Raw genomic sequence first — 18,116 nt, 5'->3', positions numbered from 1 at the left:
TTGTTTGATTAGGCTCTCTATTCCCTTCTCCCTCTCTTCTGCTTTTGATATACCATTATTCTTTTATTGTTCCATCTGATGGAGCCAGACAATTCTTATAGAGCTCACTCATTTTTAATTTGTGAATCTCTCTCTTCTTTTCTCCATTGCACCTCTAGTTACCTGTCTGATGTCACTGATTCTCTCGTCTCTTTGGCCTGTTCTTTTAGTTAAACTTGCTACCTGGGTTTTCAATTCATATTTTGAGTTCTTCATCTCAGTTTGGTTCTTTTTGAAAGTTTCCATTTCCTTGGTGAAGTACTCATTTTGTTCATAATTTGTTTTTTGAGCTCATTAAATTTTCTATCATTTTCTTAGAGAATTTCCCCCAGTTTAAGTCCAGGATTTGAAATGTAATAAGCAATCACAAAATTAAAAATAATTGATTTATAACATCTTTCCAGGGCATCATGTCATTGATCTCAAATGTCTCAGGAAATTTCTACAACATTGACAAGACTTAAAATACAGAGCTGAAGACCATGATGGAATCACCTTTTCTCCTAGCCCCACAACAGATATTCTGACTTCTCTAATTCAGTTCTACCAACAGAGAGCAACCTAGAGAGTTGAATTCCATGGTAGCCCAAATTCAGTGCTGAGTGTGCTGAAATGAATAGACTCTTGTGCTTAATGAAACTTCTGTCATAAAGAATAACATCCTATTGTTTATACCTAAAGTCACAGTTCTTTTTTCTTTCAACACTGATACAAACTTGAACATCTTGGTATACATGAATATCATTAACATATTAGGTACCTCAATTCAAATAAGCCCATGATTCAAAGTCCTACATTTCTCTTTAGGCAGCGGTTCTCAACCTGTGGGTCGCGACCCCGGCGGGGGTCGAATGACCAAAACACAGGGGTCGCCTAAAGCCATCGGAAAATACATACTTATTATACAATATCATTAACATATTAGGAACCTCAATTCAAATAAGCCCATGATTCAAAGTCCTACATTTCTCTTTAGGCAGCGGTTCTCAATCTGTGGGTCGCGGCCCCCCGCCGGGGTTGTGACCCACAGGTTGAAAACCGCTGTCTTTAGGGGTCATGTCTTTCTTCCTTCAAATCCTGTCATTATTCTTCTATTAAATAGGGTAATGCATTGTCTAGTATTGGTCAAATAAGTTTGGAAATATGATATATAGGTTTGCTCACTTATAGTTTGCATTGGGAGTGGGGGACAGGCTGCAAGCAGGCAGGTTATACCCTAAGGCTTAGTTTTAAGACTAAGCCTTTCCCACCCTAAGAGGAGACTTCCTTGTTTGTATATTGGATTGAAGGTTTTGATTTCTACACTATAAAATAGTGCAGAGAAGCCCATGCTGTAGTAGAGCAGAGAAAGGCCACGTGGAGGAGAGGAGGAGCATCCAAGATGGCAGAATGCTGAAGGAGAAGCCAGTTTGTGTAGAGTTTCTGCAGAGAAAAGGAGATGGGGAACAAAGGTGAATAAGGCTGGTGAGGTAGAAACCTTTGATTCTAGGAAACTCAGATAAGTCAGTGGCTTTGGGAGCCCTGAATGAAAAGGGAAGCTAGGATTAAAGCTAATGGCCCATCAGTTCTTGGCTGTGTTGTTTCATTACCGTCTGTTCAAATCAAATGCGAACCTGCACTGGCCAGGTGGCTGTAATGGTGGCCGTGTATACTGGCTTTACATCCAGCTTGCTAATTTATTACATATAATGTATCAGAAATAATTTATCTTAATAATAAATAAATAAATTTACAGCAGGTAAGTTTCAATAACCTGAAGCCACACAATCTCTCAATGTTCACTCTGAATATTCCCCTGAGCAACATTTTTTCATACCTCCTCTCTACATGTACTACTGGGTTTCCTTTTCTTAATAGAATGATATTATCTGCTATAGTTGTCACTCTGGTAGTGTAATCAGTTACATCCTCTCCTACCAATAAAATGTTTCAACTTTACAGAGTCTTTTCTAACATGCCTACTCAAACAATCAATATTATATGTTTAATTTCAATGGGAAAAATTTTGCCCTTCCCCCCAAATGTGTTTAATGCAACTGAGCAAGGGGGGAGGCATCTATTAGTAAAGACCAGGGATGCTGCTAAACATCCAACAATGCACAGACAACCCCCACAACAAAGAATTACCAGGCCCAGAATAGTATTGAAAGTGGAAAATCCTGGTTTAGAGGCACAAGATAATAAACATTCACTGGCATATGTAAACATCCCCCCATGTCATCTGGAGAGAAGATTTTTATTTTTTAAGATGAAGAAGACTTAGCCTAACCAGGCAGTGGTGCAGTGGATAGAGCATCAAACTGGGATGTAGAGGACCCAGGTTCGAGGCCCCAAGGTCGCCAGTTTGGGCACGGGCTCATCTGGCTTGAGCAAAAAGCTCACCAGCTTGGACCCAAGATTGCTGGTTTAAGCAAGGGGTTATTCGGTCTGCTGAAGACCCGTGTTCAAGGCACATATGAGAAAGCAATCAATGAACAACTAAGGTGTTGCAACAAAAAGTGATGATTGATGCTTCTCATCTCTCTCTGTTCCTGTCTGTCTGTCACTATCTATCCCTCTCTCTGTCCCTATAAAAAAAAAAGACTTAAACATGTAGAAGGTAAGTGTCAACACAGAGATTAATGTAGAAGAGAATGAAGGAATAATTGAAAGTAATGATAAGGTAAAGATATTCTTTTTGAATATTAACATATTTGAATTATCTTATCCTCTGTGATCTGGAGAAAGGAGGTGTAAATGTGGGAATAGATAAGTTTGAAGGTGGTGATTGGATGGCTGATGTAGAAGAAGGCCTGAAGGAAGATAATGAAAATTTAAATATGCTCTAGGTTTTAGAAGAGGAATCTGTTCAGGGACAAGCAAAAACTTATACAGACATGTTGAGGAACCCACTAGAATCCACACATCTATGGTGGACCTTGTCCATATATTGTGTACCCTTTAGTACGCAGCAGCCTAGATCCAATGTTAAAACCTGGAGAACAGATATGTCAGAAAGGAAATGGCCACATTGTGTGTACTGAAGTTGAATTGATTTGCATTGCGCCTTTTAGGGTCTAGACTAGATTTTTTAAAGACCAGTACAAAGTTTTACTTTTCTTTTTTAAAAAACTTTATTATTTTTTTCAATTATAGTTTACATTCAAGATTATTTTGTATTAGTTTTAGGGATACAGAATAGTGGTTAAACTATTATATTTTTTACAATGTGTTCCCTTGATATATCCAATACCCATCTGGTACAAAGTTTTGATGAACTAGAAGTAAAAGAAGAAATAGAGAGATATGAATTCTCAGTGATTTAAAAGAAAATATATGTCCATAAAGCAATAGGGAGCTGGAACATAAGAGGAACCAGTGGGCAGGTTGACATACTGGACTTTAATTATTCAAATTTAGAGCAGGCAAATATAATGTTAAGATCAAGACATTACTGTGGAGATGGTTTCTTGAAGTGAAGACTGGGAAAGCTCATTAAAATTAAGGATTCAATTATCTTTGGTCTTAAATTGTTTGTATTGACCACCTTTACAAAGCAACTTCCTGAGTAATGCTCTTAAATATTTGGTAGCTTACTGGACATCTCCAGCTGGAAGTCCCACAATCATCAAATTCTAACATTTGAAACTCAAACTCATGTTTTCCACAAATTTTCCTCTTCTTCATCACTAACAGCAAGTCTCCCATCATTTCCTTTCAATTTCACCTGATTAAAACTTCTCTGATTTTTCCTTTCTTTCCATCCCACTCACCTTCTCACTATCTCTGCACAATTTCTTCATACTCCCCACCCCACCCACTAACCTCTCTGCCTGGATTAAGACCCTCACCTTCCACAAACTATTGCAAAACTACTCTAATTGATCTCAGTGAAAACCTTTGCTGCTAAATTGGTCTTTTAAAATGAGAATCTGATCATAATACAACCTTGTCTAAAACTTTACAAAGCTCCTTCTTGTTCACAAGATATATCCAAAACCCTAAATATGCTGTATTTGGCTTTCCTCAGCTGATATCTCAAACCATACATCTGGTAAGTCCTGCCTTCACCCTTATAAACTAGCCAACCTGCAGCACACAGGGGTCTCATCTCATAGTTGTTTCTTAAGCTGTGTCCTTTTAGTTACTTACCCTATTCCTGGATTATCTCCTCAAGACTAAAATGTCGTCCCTTCAAACTTTTTCAGCCTCTATTAAGTGTTTACCTCTCTCCTCCTTGGGCCTTATATATGCTATGCAAAGTCTACCTTTATCTATTAGGTTTTGTTCTCTTTAAGAACTTTATCCTAAGTGACTATATAATGCAAAATCTAAAATCAATACCTAGTGCATAGCTGATACCCAATAAATAATTTATATTTATATAATATATATGTGACTGCCTTCTCACAAACCCAAGGCACAAAAAGTTCTCCTTACACAGGTCTTCTTCTTCAGATCTGGTCAGTTATTATAACTGGTTTTTAAAGCTTCATGCCTCAAGAACAATGTATAAGTTTGGTAATATAAAAGCCCTCTGCTGCTTTGAAGTAACCTAAAAAAATCAGAAGGAGGCTGAGATTTCACATGAATTCAAAAATAGAACTGATAAATTATGGCAATGAAAAGTACCACTTCAGGCCATCTCAAAACTCACAGGGTTGGTCTTAATTTGGGAATTTCTAAATAAGCTAATGGTCAAGTTGTGTGGAGGGTAATATTTTAAGTGTGGGAGTAATGGCAGCCAAAAAAGGAATTAGTTAACAATTCTAAAGATAGGACATGAAAAACAATTATAACCAATGGGAACTTCAAGAAAATATATAACTTTATATTTAAACAGAATTTTAGAATAAGATTGATGATATCCTCTGAATATAAGAAAGCCAAAAAATCTGTTCTGAAAACCCCTCTGTCACATACCCTGCATGAATGGAAGGGAAACAGAAAGTGACCTAGCATCAGAATCCTTCAGTATCTGCTGGATACTTGTCAAAGGAGAAGACCCTTAAAGGTAATTGCAGATAGAAGACCAAGAGAAGCCTAGAGGACAGGAGATAACTGAACATCCAGGCTACACACACACACACACACACACACACACACACACACACACACACACACACACACACACACTTTCCTCACTCTGGCCAGGTAGAAGCAGCTGAAGGCTCCCAAGTCCAAGACTCTCCCCGCCTTCAATAAGCTGAGCCTTAAAGCTAACAGGACAGTGGCTCCAGCATCTTCTTCAGGCCTCTCAAATTAAAAATCACTGTAAAAAGAGCAACTAATGTAAGAAAGCTTATAAATATGTCCTCACAATCCCTATCCCATACCTGCTTTAGATACCACTTGAACTACCTGAGAATCAGCAGCTCTGTTTCTATTCTACACTCTAAGTGCCACCCCCAACAGTGTGATCTCTTTAGAGTGTAAATCAGAATACATCACTTCTCTTGCTCAAAATCATCCAGTGACTATCCTCTCACTCAAAATGGAATGCAAAGTCTTCACACTAGTTGACAAAATTCAGTTATGAGTGGACCCTATACTATGTCTTTTATCTCATCTCCTTGTGGTTACACATATACTGTCTTTCTTTCTCTATCTGTCTCTCTACTCTGGCAACATTAGCTTTCTTCCAAGCATTCTTTATCACTGCTTTTGAACATTTCTCTTCTTTAAACATTTGGTCTCAAATTTATCCATATCATTAAATTTAAGAATAAAATAGAATTATGTTCCATTGATCTGTGTGTCTATTTTTCTGCCAATACCATGCTGTTTTTGATTATCATGGCTCAGTACTATAATTTGAAGTCAAGTATTGTAATACTTCCAGGTTTTCTCTTTTTTCTCAGGAGTGCTTTGGCTATTCAAGCTTTGTTATGGTTCCATACAAACCTGGTGATTTTTTGTTCCATTTCTTTAAAAAATGACATAGGGCTTTTGATGGGGTTTGCGTTAAATTTGTACATTGCTTTGGGTAATATGGCCATTTTAACTTTGTTAATTCTTCCAATCCATGAATATGAAATATTTTTTTATTTCATTGTGTCTTTTCCAACTTCCTTTAATAATGCTTTATCGTTTTCAGTATATAGATCCTTTACATTCTTTGTTAAGTTTATCCTCAGATATTATTTTGTTGTTGTTGCTGGAATTGTAAAAGGGTTTTTTTTAATTCATTTTCCAAAGTTTCATTGTTAGCATATATGAAAGCAATAGACTTCTGTATATTGATTTTGTATCTTGTGACCTTACTGTATTGGTTTATCATTTCTATTCATCTTTCTGTAGAGTCCCTGGGGTTTTCTATATACAGGATCATGTCATCTGCAAAAAGTGAAACATTTACTTCTTTTCTGATATGAATGCATTTTATTTCTTTCTCCTATCTGATAGATCTGGGTAAAACTACCAGCACTATATTGAATAGGAATGAAGAGGGTGGGCAGCATTGTCTTGTTCCTGATTTTAGAAATAAAGCTTTCATTTTTTTCACCATTTAGAATTGAGAGCCCAGAAACAAAACCATATATATGGACAAATCATCTTTAACAAAAGAGCCAAAAACACACAATGGAGAAAGAAACCTTCTCAATAAACGATGCTCAGAAAATTAGAAAGCCACATGCAAAAGAATGAAACTTGACTACAGTTTTTCCTCCTGCACAAATATCAACTCAAATTGGATCAAAGACCTAAACATAAGATCTGAAACAATAAATTATGTAGAAGAAAACATAAGCAATAAACTTGTAAACCTTGGCTGTAGAGAGCAATTTATGAATCTGACCCCAAAGGTAAGGGAAGTAAAGGCAAAAATAAATGAATGGGACTATATCAAATTAAAAAGCTTCTGCATAGCAAAAGAAACTGACAACAAAACAAACAGACAACCAACAAAATGGAAGATGATATTTGCAAACAACAGCTCTGATAACGGGTTAATATTCAAAATATTTATATATAAAGAACTAACAAAGCCCAGCAGCACAAACAAGCAAGCAACCCAATTAAAAAACAGGAAAAAGACCTGATGAGACCCTTCTTCCAAGAGGACATACAAATGGTAAATAGATATGTGTAAATATGTTCAACTTAAATAGTTATTAGGAAAGTGCCAGTCAAAACTACATTGAGGTACCATCTCACAGCTGTTAGATCAGCCATTATCAACAAGACAGGTAACAACAAGTGTTGGAGAGGCTGTGGAAAGAAAGGATCTCTCATTTACTATTAGTGGGAATGTAAATTAGTAAAACCATTATGGATGAAAGTATGATGGTTCCTCAAAAATTAAGAATAGATTTATCATATGATCTAGCAATCCCATTATTGGGTATCATCTACCCCCAAAAAACTTGAAAACATTGACACATGGACTCCCATATTCATCACAGTACTATTCACAGTGGCAAAGCCATGGAAACAACCAAAATGTCCCTCAGCAGAGGGTTGGATAAAGAAGATGGGGTACATATATACAGTGGAATACTACTCAACCATAAGAAATGACGACATATTTTCATTTACAACATGGATGGACTTGAGAACATTATACTAAGAAAAATAAGTAAATCAGAAAAAGCTAAGAACTATATAATTTCACACAAAAGTGGTATATAAAACTGAGATTCATGGCCATATATAAAAGTGAAGTGTTTATCTGGGGGAGAAGGTGGAGGGAGGAGAGAAAATAGCAACAAATATATGGTGATGGAAAATGATATGACTTTGGGTGGTAGGCACACAATGTAATCCACCACTTAAATGCTATTGAGATGTTCACTGAAATCCTATGCATTCTTGTTGATCAATGTCATCCCATTAAATTTAATTTCAAAATTAAAAACATTTTTTAACTATAGTATCATAATAATTTTTATTCCTTGACATTATGTACAGACAGCTTTATAATCATTATATTACTTAACAACTTTATGAGAATAATGGTATCAACAATTCATTTTATAGACAAAGAAATAGTCACTTGGAGGAGTTATGAATCTTGTTTAAGATAACAAAGTTAGTAAATTAAAAATGAGAATTTCAAATCTATATGACCCCAAAGTCCATGTTCATCATTTCTATACTACTCTGCTTCCTAAAAATCATGGATTGTTGTAAAGTTTACTACCATTACTTACAAACTTACTCTATTTTCACTGATCACAGCAGTATAGAGTCAGCCATGTATTTTTTATATTCATCATTTTCCCCATTAGATGTCCCATCTATCAAATGTGGAAAATGTATTAATTTGGACCAGCTGAACCAAAGCTCGATGAGTTCACAGAATATTTCATTTCAAAGTTTTCACAGAAATTTCAACAATAAGGGCTACCAAGGCAAAACTGACTCAGGTCCTGTCAAAATCTCTCTAAATTAACATAATCTAAGTAGTGGTGTTTTATCAAAATTGTAAGTACAGATTCATTTTATAGAAGAAACAGCAAATCAATAACCCTATTAATATTGTGAATACTAAATGTAGCTTAAGAACATTAATATTTACTAAAATGAAATTCAAAACACTGTGGGATACAGGTGAAAAACAGTATTCCTTCTCTGAAAGTTTATAGTTCAATGGCAAAACAGACTTGAAAAGAATTACTCCACTATGTGGTACAAACAACAATGGTACCATGGAAGATGCAGAAACCAGGTAGATGTTTTGGAAGTCAAGGAAGGCTTCACAAGGCAGAGAGAGTTGAACTAAAACTTTCAGGATAAATAAAATCTTGTAGCATTTACCAGGTCAATATCAACAACATCCAATTCTTATTAAACATTCAAAACTGTAAATTTTTGAAAAAAAAGTTGCTTGGCCAGTCTTTAAAAAACATTAAACATACAATTTCCATATGACCCAGTAATTCTACTACTAGGCATATATCCCAAAGAAGTAAAAACAGGGATTCAAACAAATATTTGTATACCCATGTTCATAGCAGCATTATTCTCAATAGCCAAATGGTAGATGCAATCCAAGTGTCCATTGACAAATGGATAAACAAAGAAAATGTGGCATATATATATATATATATATATATATATATATATATATACAATGAAATATTATTCAGTCTTAAAAAGAATGAAAATTCTAGCACAGGCTATAACATAGATAAACTTTGAAGACATTATGCTAAATGAAATAAGCCAATCACATAAGGACAAGTACTGTATTGATCTACTTATATGAGGTACCTAGCCTAGTCAAATTGGAGATACAGAAGGTAGAATGGTGGTTTCCAGCACTGGGGAGAGGTGAGAATTGAGAGTGAATAATGGGAATAGTTTTAGTTGGAGAAGATGAAAAACTCCTAGAAACAGATGGTCATGATGGTTGTGCGACAACATGAATATATATACTTTGTCATACAACTGTACACTTAAAAATGTTTAAAAGGATACATTTTATGTTATATATATTTTACCACAATAAGAAAAATCTGTATTTTTTTCTAAAACATAGACATTATACTCATTTTTCATATCTGATACATCTTTGGTGTCAAACAATTGCTTTAAGGCAGGTGTGGCCAACAGTTTTTGCCCCCAGGCCAGATTAGAAAGAAAACTTTTTTCACGGGCTGGACGAAATATTAAAATTAAAAAATGTTAAATGCAAAAATGATTCATTTAAGTAAACAAAATTTTATTATGTAATTTGTTTATGAATAAATGTTAAGTGAGTGAAAAGAATTTTAGCATACAATATTATTTTAATAAAAATATGTATATATTTTAATAAAAATATAATTACATACTGTATAAATATCCAAACTGTATCACAATCAATCAAAACAATATTTAATTAATGGAATGAGCTTGAAGGGGTTATATCACAAATAAAACAATTATCTTGTTTTACAAACAGCCTGGACACATTTTCAATTATCAACTGCAGCCATTGTCTATGCTACAATGCCACTTGATTCAGCACACTTGACCACAAAAATAACGAATTGTTTGACCTTGGGTGTACACTGGCAAGCTCCGCTTAAAAGAATGTGGGTTTCACATCGCCACTAAATGTCAAACAGTTCATATCGAGTACAGACGAGTACAAAAGTTGTAAATCTTTATAATGAAATATTTTTTAAAAATAAAAGAAGTATTGCAAATCCATTGGACCAATTATTGGAAGTTAACCCTAGATTAGTAACACGCAGAATTTTTTTCCACATATCACTATTTTCTTAAATATTTCGATTTCCAATAATGAAAGACACTTCCACTTCTGAGTAGCTGAGATTTTAAAGTAGTAGAGAATATTAAAAATTTAATCACAGGCTGCATAAACTCATTACGCAGGCCGTATCCAGCCCACGGGCCATATGTTGGCCATGCCTGCTCTAAGGGGTAAAAAAGAAAGACTGAAATCTTAATTTGGAGTTGATCAATCAGAAAAAATAATTAATGGACTAACAACTATTTATTGAATATCTTCCAGATTGACAGGTTTCTAATTATTACCTGGTATGTAGAAATATTCACTAGAATATAAAAAGTAAAACTGCCACTTCTTTCCTAAAAGTTATAATTTGCCAAGACCAACTGCTTCTCTGCTATTTGAAATAAAGCAAAATCAAAATTTATTTCCAAATGCAAGCACTCCAAAAAAAGTATGTTTTTCATTGTTTATATCTTAAAAACAATTATATAAAGTTTTACCTCTGGATTTATTACAAGGAATAAAAATATATGCTCTGGAAAATAATATTTTCAAAAAGTCTAAGGTGACCCAAAACAGTACCTAATAACAAAAAACACTAACCTTAACAAATATTTTTAAAATTTTTATGACAGTAAACAGAGTTCACTTAGTTCAAACAAGTTCAGTAGGCATAGTACACTAAGAAATGAATGAGAAAGAACAGGTTTTGAAATTCTAAAAAAGAAAAATCATTGAGTCACTTATATAATTCAAGGTTCCACTTACTGTAGATTTTACTGGCTGTCCATATTTTTCTAATCTCATTAGCATAAAGAAAATTATTATTCAATTATAACAGAAGTTGACTCTACTTACTCCTGGTGGAAATATCTGAATAATATTTCCAGCTATGTCAAGGATTCTTAGGTTTATGAGATCACAAAGTCCCTGTGTAAGAAAACAAAAGAGATATTTTTCAAATCTGTAAAATATGTAAAATCATAAATATTTTTTCTAAATTTGAACTTGATGGTGTTGACCACTTTTCCTAATTATCTGACCAATATTTCAGAACATCTTCCCCAAGGAGATTACTATGCCCTGGATTTCCAAATTCTTTGAGTTTTCCATTCCCTCTGACCACTCCAGGACAACAGAACATGATGGCCAAGAGTTAAACTTATTGGAGGTTCAAATCTCACATTATTATGTGACTTTGGGTAAATTTCTTAATCTCTTTGTACTTCAACTTCTCCATTTGTAAAATAAAATTGCTAATGTCAGCACCTACTTCAATGATTGTTGAATCAATTAAGTAAGTTACTAAGTGAGCAGTGGGTAGACAAAAACAAAAAGACAAAACAAAAAGAACCTTTGAGGAACAGAAAACAGATGTAGTCTTAGAAAGTTGTCTCTATTGCTCATAAAAATTAGGGCATATTTCAAAATAAATATGAAGCAATAAAAAAAGCATTTTTTTTAATTAAACAAGAACATCAGAAAAGCAAACGACAAGCCAAAGAAAGTTGTTCAATTATGCAAATGAGATGCAAAATCAAATTTTATTTCATGGTGCAAAGACACTATACAAAAGGCTGAAAGTACTGGAGTATCTGCACATTCCCTGATCCATCTAATTTTTGAGGATTTTGTGTATTATCTCCCTTTTTCTTAGCACTACGCTAAAAGAACCCTTTTTTTTTGAAGAAAAAAATCTGTTGGGATCTCCATCAACATGCCCACTGTGACTGGATGAACATATACATTCATATACACGTGAAGAACACACAGAGTTTATAATGTACCAGTAAATGATTCACAATATTTCATTATCAAATGAATATTTTCTGTAATACCTTATCATTTATAATGCGACCAAAAAGAACGATTGTCTGAATCATACTAAATGCGCCAGGATATAAATGATCATAGACATTCCTTACAAAATAATTCAGGATAGGATGTATTAGCATTTAAATTTTTGAAATCTAAATTCCTTGGGATTTATAAAATTGTAGAAAGAGTACTTTTAAGTTACAAAGATATGGATTTGAGTCCCTTCTCTGACCTCTGCAAATAGTGTACAAGTCACATCATCTTTCTTTCTTATTCTAAAGTGGGTATAATAAGAAGACCTACATCATAAAGTTGTTATAAACTCTAAATAATATAATGCTTCATGATGACAATCATACTGCTGCTGGTAGAGTTTTTCCCTCAAATAAAGGAGTTATACTTTAATAGATTTTTTTCCTGCAATTTAGAGATATTTTTTACTTGTTTATAAAAATTAGAATTTTTAAAGAATTTAAGAATTACAGTTTTGAACTATACTTATTTATAGCCTACTTCTTGGTATATTTTCACAAATCACATTATTGTATGCCCAGAATTTTTAAAGACAATGTTCCATTGAAAGAAAAATGAAAGAACAAGAATTAGTCTGATTTTTTATCTCTCAATTTACTGTATGGAATTCATTCCCTTCTGCCAAATTGATTCTAATTTGCATAAGGAAGAGAAGTAAATCCATTGACAGGTTCCTGTCAAGAAACAGTATTCTCAAACTGGGAAATTAGAGGAGAGTTTAGTAGTCACTATTTATAAAAGTTTGACAGGAATTAGGAAAACCTAAAGCACAAATGGTAGTTCCTAAAACCCACAAAGTTTCCAAAAGCTATTAACAACAGGAAGTTTTTTACTACCATAGGCCTAAAGAGCCAAGGGGAGATGGTAATAGTCTATTTGAGGATCACCTGCTTGCTATTAGCTGTGGCTTTCCAAAAAGGTGAGCAGGAAACTCATTGTGCCCCATTAGGCAAGGTACCAGAAGAATACCATCTGATATTCAATCTCCTTCTGTCCTTTCACCTGCTGCTAGTGCCTTTCCTTGGCTATGTCCAAGAAAAAGCCAGAGGACAAGGGGAACTCAGTGAAGCTGATGCAGGTGAGTCTACCAGATGCAGAGTAGGTTGGAAAGAATAAAAGTGAATATGAAGAAAAAAGTGAAAGATATCTAGCACATATTCCAAAACTAATATGTACTTATATTAATAAGTTGTACAGGATATTGGATTCTAGATAAAATATAGGAAGCTCAAATAAATGTGAATTTCAAACAATGAATATTTTAGTGTAACTATGTCCCATGTAATATTTAGAATGTTCTTATACTGAAAAATTATTCATTGTATTTTTGAAATTCAAATTTGAGTATCCTGTATTTGTATTTACTAAACCTGGCAGCCTTAGCTGTGTGATATAATCCAAATTATAACCCTCCTTTGTCACAAGAATTTGGGAACTGGCTACAACTAATCATAAGGAAAGCAAATGATGGTTTGCACTTAGATATCTAAATCTATTCTGTAACTCCTCCCAATTGTGTTATAATGAGAGATTTTTCCCCCAAAAAAGAAAATTTTGTTCCATGTTTTGCTTACCTCTGGCAAAACTTCAATGTTGTTTCTGACTAGAAGAAGCTTCTGGAGCATCTTCAAGAACTTAATCTCTTCAGGAATGCAAATGAGCTGATTGTAGTTAAGTTGAAGTTCAGAAAGATGCTCAAGAAAACAAAGTTCTTTAGGAATACTGGCTAGCTGGTTATGATTTATACTCAAATGTGTAAGGCTTTTTAATCTAAAAAATAAACAAAGTATATGAATGAAAGTCACAAAAATAAGAAAGTGTATAGTACAGAGACTGATTATCAGAAGCCATGTGTCAATTCATCTTTTTGTAGCATCTGAGCCTTCAGTCAAGTGCTCACAACTACTGTGAATCATGTAAACACAAAAAATCTTTGTTGTAATCAAACATTCGAAAATATTTAATATTCAGATGACTTACATTAAAAGTATTTTATGTAATAAAAACCTAAATTTTAAAGAAATTAAGTTCTATTTTTATTCTTTGTGTGTATGCATTCGCTACATTGAAGAGGAAGCCAGGGGACCAAAGAGGACATATACATACAAAAATGTACATATGCATATGAACATATACATTGATATAGGGATAGGTATATATATAGATACTTATTTATATATTATATATCTTGTATTAAATATTTGTGAACACCACTTAGCTCCTGTGAAAGATGCAAAGATGGATCAAACACAAATTCTGCCTTTATGTATATATCATGGTCTAGAAGGAGATATTATACAGAGCCATAAAATGAGAATAGAAAAGGCCAATGGAGAGAGGGGAAAAGATTAAGGAAATTTGAGTCTATAATTACAGATATGAAACCTAAGATATATCACAAGCATTTTGGAAAAACTGACATTGAACTTGGCCTTCAATAAGAAAACTTGTAAAATCAGGGCAACAAGAGGGCATAGTAAGCTAAGAATATATCAATATTTTGAATAAACAGAAACAGAAACAAATTAACATTAAATATATATCTGTGCACTTAATCATCAGCACAGCTCTACAGTTGGAATTATTAACCTTAATTCAAAAATGAGAATAAAGAGGTGGTGAATACCTTGCCCAAATTACCCATCCAGCAGATAACAGTGTCAAGATTCAAATGCAGATGCAGCTGCTAGGGAAGCTAGTTATTAATATATATAATGCTCACTTCACAGCACATGTATTAAGATTGGATTGATACAGAGATTAGGATGACCTCTGCATAAGGATGACACGCAAATTCATGAAGCGTAAAGAAAGAAAAATACATATAATGATCTCAAAGCTGAATGTGTTGAGTTTAAAGTAATAACAGAATGAGGTGACATTTTTAGACAGTTAAAAATGGGGAACTAGAAGTTAGGTTAGGGGAGTAGCCGGTGTTGACCAAAAGGATTAGGAGAAAGACTGTAAAATGACAGTAGAAGCCATGTGAATAGGTAAGATCGACATGAAAAACAACAGCAAAAAGGGGGAGAAGAGAAAGAGGAAGCCAATGGAAAGGTTCTTGAGAGATTTGATCATCTGACAATAAAAAAAAGCACAATTCAAGATTAATATTAAGTCTCAAACAAGACTTTATAAAACAGAATGCACACCAATAAAAATAAGAGCACCTGGAGAAGCCATGAATAGAGAAACAGAAGATGAACCAGGTTAACAAGGAATTTCTGAAGGTAGAAGAGTATTAAAATTAAAGAGCTAGTCAAGAATCTCAGCAACATGATGGCATGATCGGACCACCAACTCTCTCCCCTTGAAGTCACAAGTTGGATGGCTATAGTTAGCTATAGTTCATCAAAGGGCTGAGGTACTGGTCCCACAGGGCAGACAAGATCGGAGAGGAAGAAACAACAATCTGGCCTGCGTAGCTGGCATAAACTGAGAATTGGGCCCAAGGACAGGGGCAGAAAAACAGTACAAAAAAAACTGCAGCGGCCCTGGCCGGTTGGCTCAGCGGTAGAGCGTCGGCCTAGCGTGCGGAGGACCCGGGTTCGATTCCCGGCCAGGGCACACAGGAGAAGCGCCCATTTGCTTCTCCACCCCTCCGCCGCGCCTTCCCTCTCTGTCTCTCTCTTCCCCTCCCGCAGCCAAGGCTCCATTGGAGCAAAGATGGCCCGGGCGCTGGGGATGGCTCTGTGGCCTCTGCCCCAGGCACTAGAGTGGCTCTGGTCGCAACATGGCGATGCCCAGGATGGGCAGAGCATCGCCCCCTGGTGGGCGTGCCGGGTGGATCCCGGTCAGGCGCATGCGGGAGTCTGTCTGACTGTCTCTCCCTGTTTCCAGCTTCAGAAAAATGAAAAAAAAAAAAAAAACTGCAGCACCCAAAACCTGCCAGAATTGAATAAAGGATTCTAAAGAAGGGAAATCTGCCTATCTCATTCCTCTGTGACCCACACAGCAGCAAGCTAATGGTGAAAGGACAAAAACAAAGAAAAAAATCCAGCCTAAGAGGATTGTACTCATTGCTGCTAAACCCACAAGGAACAGCAGACCTTGGGCTCTGGGAACTAGCTACCCTCCTACCCAACCATCCTGGCCCCTTGTGGCACATGCTAATGGAAGCACATGAGTCAACTTGAAACAGCCCTGCCAACAGCTTCTGACTACAGGAGAGTGGCACAAGGATCACACAGAAGATCCATAGCCTACTTCATCCAATCTACAGGAGTGGTTCCTGAGGCTAAAATGACAGTATTGTGGGGGGCTGCCCACCTACTGGGGAATACCAAAAAGTTTTGCACAGTTAAGGCGACACTGTCCCACAGATATCCAGGCAACACTTCCAATGGAGGTAAGAGAAAACAAAAATTAATACCTCAAGACTAACTACTGGAAAACAAAATAAAGACTCTTATCAACTAAAATTATTTTAAAACATAGCTTTCATTTCAACAAGTGCCAGGGCAGAGAATTAATCCATCAAGTACACTGAATAACCATGATAACAAGGAAATTCAGAAATAAAACAAAAAATCTCTACAAAACAAACAAAGACATGCGATTTAAGCGACAGAATATTTAAGATTTCAGTTTTGGAAAACTCAATGAGATACAAAACAACTCAGAAAGGCAAATCAACAAATTCAAAAATAAAATCAGCAAACAAAAGGAATACTTTATTAAAGAGATTAAAAACTATATTAAAAAAAAGAACCAAACAAACTCTGGAGATGATCACTCAATAAAAAAGATGAAGAATAAACTAGCAAGCTTAGGAAATAAAACAGACAAGATGGAATAAGGAATTAAAAATATTGCCTGACCAAGTGGTGGCACAGCTGATAAAGCATCAGACTGGGACACAGAGGACCCAGGTTCAAAACCCCAAGGTCAGCGGCTTGAGTGCAGTCTCATCCGGCTTGAGCACAGCCTTACCAGCTTGAGTGCGGGGTCGCTGGCTTGAGCGTGGGATCATAAACATGACCCCATGGTCGCTGGCTTGAGCCCAAAGGTCACTGGCTTGAGCCCAAGGTCACTGGCTTGAGCAAGGGGTCACTCGCTCTGCTGTAGCCCCCTGGTCAAGGCACATATGAGAAAGCAACCAATTAACAACTAAGGAGACTAAGGAGCCACAACAAAGAATTGATGCTTCTCATCTCTCTTCCATCCTCTCTCTCTCTCTCTCTCTCTCTGTCAGAATAAATAAAAGCATTAAAAATATCAAAAGTAGAAATCTAGAAATGAGACAGAGAGAAAAGGGAGAAATTTGAGTGTAAAAACAAAAAATGAAAGAACTCTATGAGACTATATCAGAAAGAACAATATAGTAATAATGGCTATACCAGAATGAAAGGAGAGGGAGAAATGAATAGAGATCTTATTCAAATAATAATTGATGAGAACTTCCCTAACCTATGGAAAGAACTGAATCTGTGAACCCAAGAAGCTAACAGAACACCAAAATAACTAATGATCTCAATCCAAAGAACAACAACAAAAAAGCCTTCTCTAAGGTATAGCATATTGAAACTGTCAAAAATTAACACAAAGAAAGAATTCTCAAAGCAGCCAGGGAAAAGAAGTCATTAGCCTACAAAGGAAATCCCATTAGATTATCATCATATTTTTCAGTAGAAACCCCCACAAGTTAGAAAAGATTGGAATCAAATATTCAAATAATTGAAACAGATAAATCACCAGCCAAGAATAATTTATCCAGCAAAGTTATCCCTTAGATAAGGAAAATAAAGGTTTTTCCAGACATACAGAATCTGAGGGAATTTACCCTCATAAGATCTGCATTACAGAATATATTCTACTTGACACAAAAAGAAAAAAAAAAGGGTATAAAACTATGAGTAACAAACATGACTAACACAGAGAGACAGGAAATAGCAACCCATCTTTAGAATAGGCTATTAATTAAATACTTAAATGTAACACAAAGGTTAAAGGAGGTAAAAACATTTTTTTTTAAATAAGAAAATAGCTACTACAAGTTGGAAATGAACTCACAGCATAAAAAGGGATAATTTGTGACAATATAAACATAAAAAGGAAGGGA

General features: G+C 35.1%; 1 protein-coding gene and 1 non-coding gene across 2 annotated transcripts in view; one reads left to right on the top strand and one right to left on the bottom strand.

Annotated features, from left to right (window-relative positions):
- LRRC69 (leucine rich repeat containing 69) overlaps positions 1-18,116 on the bottom strand; it is a 122,866-nt gene that overhangs the window by 70,826 nt on the left and 33,924 nt on the right. The window contains exons 5-6 of the mRNA XM_066379096.1: positions 13,630-13,825; positions 11,063-11,134 (exon numbers count right to left, since the gene is read on the bottom strand). Coding sequence (XP_066235193.1) covers positions 11,063-11,134; positions 13,630-13,825 — 268 coding nt within the window. The remainder of the gene's footprint in view (positions 1-11,062; positions 11,135-13,629; positions 13,826-18,116) is intronic.
- Positions 14,770-14,872, top strand: LOC136402009 (U6 spliceosomal RNA). The gene has a single exon (XR_010750918.1). It is a non-coding gene; the product is annotated as a U6 spliceosomal RNA (small nuclear RNA).

This window comes from Saccopteryx leptura, chromosome 3 (genome assembly GCF_036850995.1).
Source record: "Saccopteryx leptura isolate mSacLep1 chromosome 3, mSacLep1_pri_phased_curated, whole genome shotgun sequence".
Taxonomy (NCBI): Eukaryota; Metazoa; Chordata; class Mammalia; order Chiroptera; family Emballonuridae; genus Saccopteryx; species Saccopteryx leptura.
The sequence above is the reverse complement of the archived record's forward strand: the minus strand, read 5'-3'. Positions and strand labels throughout refer to the sequence as shown.